We start from the raw sequence: 3,138 nt of genomic DNA on the forward strand, positions 1-3,138 counted from the left end.
TTCAAAGGGGGTTCAGCATGTATTACCGAACTATCGAAAATTTAATTAGAGTATAAAGTGTATAATATAAATAAGCTGCAATGTTCACTTAGGGAATATCCTTTAAACCATACGTTTAAATCTTAAAAAAAAGGCAGAAAAAAAAAACTCAAAACCTTACAAGAGAAGAAAAACTAACGGCAGAATAATAAGTCACAAGTATGTGGAATATGATCGTCCGGATTATAAGATTGAAGTCCTGAACAGAAGTACAATATTCAGAACTCTAGTCTATGAGCATCTGTAATTCCGATCGTAAAAGCAAAAAATCGTATTTCACATACTTATGACATAGCTTCTGCATGGGTCAAAACCATTCAGTAGGAATAAAAAGCGTTTGAGCTCGAATGTATTTTACCCCTGTCCAGACTACAAACTCTTGCATTCAAAGACGAAAAAACCAAGGCAATTACTTCCCTGATATTAATATATTTCGCGACTAAGAACCTGTTAGGCTAAAATTTGCCAGTTAGGACCCCCTTTTTATAAGAACCTGTTTAGCCTAAAGTTTGAAACAGGTTCTTATCTTCTAAAATTGCTAAGAAAATTCTATACACTTGGGCAAGTAAGGTAACATTCTTTGGAGACATTGGTGTCTTAACACAGTCACTTCAACTGCAACTGCAATGTAATGGTATACATGCAGGTTTTACAGAAGGAATGAGCTGAATACCACTTAATACTTTAAGCCACAATGTTTTTTTTTCTTCACATAATAAGAACCTAAATTTGTGCTAATTGCCCTTTATGTAAGAACATATTTAGGCCACCGGTAGCTTGGGAAATTGCAGGTTTTTAGTCGGGGGGTTATGCTGTATTTCGAGGGTGTTAGTGACAGTTATTTTTCTTTGACTATGGCGTCTGTCTTTTTTGTATGTAGTTATAGTTAGGGGTACACTTCGAACGTTTATCAGAAGTAAAATGAACGTGCGTCTGGTGGACAGTTCATGCTACGGGCCTTTTCATCATCATTACCTTGTGTGGAAAAAGTTCATTATAAGCCATTTCATTATGTGGCTCTATCGTATAACTTGGAGGCTCAGTGCTAGCAATGTAGGTCCCAGCATCTTTATCTATTTGGGGCCGGACTCCTGTTCCACCCTCGTATGTCATCGTTTGTCCTTGGATTGCGTGGCAAAGGATTGAAAAGTCTTCTGCACTTTTAGCTGGGAGACCTCGGAATAATATTGCGGGACTCCGAGAAAAATTTTCTTCCACATATTCCATGCATTTTGCAGTCAACTCTGCAAGAGAAGACTTTGTTGAGTCGTTTACTCGTACAGCCAGTGGGAATAGATCACGTGGCTCTGCCAAAAACTCAGGAAAGCCACCCCCTGTGGAGCCCGGGAGGAACTGCCTGTCTCTAAGCTTTGACTTGAATCTTGTTACCAGGTCCTTTCGAGGCAGAGGCTCAAAAATGTTGGCTGTGACTGTGCTTGTGTATAGGTATATAGGTATCCTGCTTGAACTTCTGAGGGTAGGTGAAAGCTTCCAAACCGCCTGAAATGCACGAGCCGACATGATCTGTGGAGAGAGATAACAAAGTAGAAGTATTGCACGTTCTGACAAATAAATACTATGGAAAATCTATAGTCGCACCGTCACTGTGTAGTTCTTGTCATTCACTATATGATCTCCCCTCGTAACTCGCGAGATGATTCTGTAGCGCGCATAGCCCTGAGTGTATATGGATACAAAAATGTGACGAAAGGAGCGCTTGAGAGGTTTACCCTTTAAAAGTTTCCCGTCGGGTTTGAAACACAAAAAAGGTAAGGATTACCCTTTGAAAAGGGCTACCTGAAAACAGTATATATATCAAGATAGCCCCAGCGTCGGACAAACCTCCTTCTTTGAGTTTAAATGTCTTGCCCACTGACCAGTTAAATTACTGAATTTAAGAAAGTTAACACGCCGTGCTAATGAAAACACCTAGCCCGTTTGGATTTCATTGAAAGTGTGTCTGTTAAATATTTCAGACTGGGAAAGAACCAAAACGAAGTATGAGACTATGCGAACGTAAGTAAATTTTACGCGCCTAGATAAATTAGTATATGTATGGAAGGTCGCGCGAAAATGTAAAAGTTGAACCTCGCTCAACTTGTATCTTTACCAGTCGGCCTTACATACATTGGCTCTATTTTATTTACGCAGGTATAAATTACGCGACAGTGCAAATCAACACGAGTAATTTTTCGTGCAAACGCACGTACATTTTACGCGCGTAAATAAAATAGAGGCAATACTTGGCATCACACCAGAAGCTATTATGATATAACTTTATTTCAAGTAAGCACTTGGAAGTCTTGTAACCGCTGCACGTGCACATCGTGCGCATGGCTTCCATTTCTTATTGGTCAAGTGTGTTCTCAAGTGTGGTGTAGCTCACACTTGGCGACGAACTTCGGCGTCGTTGAACTACGAACGTTTCCATGGTCACCAAGTAAAGTTGAAGTAGGTACATTTTACCTCTTTACACTCAAAGTAGGTTCCAAGTACACTTACATTACTTGAAGCTCTAGTGTGAAGCCAACAAATGTATGCAAGGCCACGCGTAAACGTAAAAGTTGAGCGAGGTTCAACTTTTACGTTTACGCGTGGCCTTTCACACATAGCCTCTATTTTAATAACGCACGTAAAATTTATGTGCGTACGCACGGAAAAAAATACGTGACAGTGGAAATCCACCTTTAGTCACGAAAGGAATGTGCAGAATTCAAGAGAACTTCTACCTTGAAACGCATTATTAAGGACCAATTATCATTGATACAAAAAAAAAACTAAAGTAGTCATCATTTTGAATAGCCTGAATTTCATCCGATTATTTCGAGTCGTTATTACTCCCTCAAACGACTCGAAGCAATCGGATGAATTTCAGGCTACATTTTGAAACGAAGTACATTGTTCTTGAACCCATCACATTTATGGAAATTTCTAGACCGTTTAAAGTCCCCTCTGTTTGCTTTAGTTTCGTTTTTGTTTGTTCAGTTTTTGTTTTGTTTTGTTTTGTTTTTTTTTATAGAGAGAGTACCCTTTCCAAGAGGTATTTTGTACTCTTCCCAGATTTGCTTGCCTCAACAAATGGTGGCGATCGACATTGTC

At 39.4% G+C, this 3,138-nt stretch overlaps 1 protein-coding gene across 1 annotated transcript in view; it reads right to left on the reverse strand.

Annotated features, from left to right (window-relative positions):
- Positions 1-1,407, reverse strand: part of LOC140952218 (dapdiamide synthesis protein DdaC-like) — a 3,333-nt gene extending 1,926 nt beyond the window's left edge. The window contains exon 1 of the mRNA XM_073401641.1: positions 1,015-1,407. Coding sequence (XP_073257742.1) covers positions 1,015-1,266 — 252 coding nt within the window. The 5' untranslated portion in view covers positions 1,267-1,407. The remainder of the gene's footprint in view (positions 1-1,014) is intronic.
- Positions 1,408-3,138: the final 1,731 nt, after the last annotated feature.

The sequence above is a fragment of the Porites lutea genome, chromosome 11 (assembly GCF_958299795.1).
Source record: "Porites lutea chromosome 11, jaPorLute2.1, whole genome shotgun sequence".
Lineage (NCBI taxonomy): Eukaryota > Metazoa > Cnidaria > Anthozoa > Scleractinia > Poritidae > Porites > Porites lutea.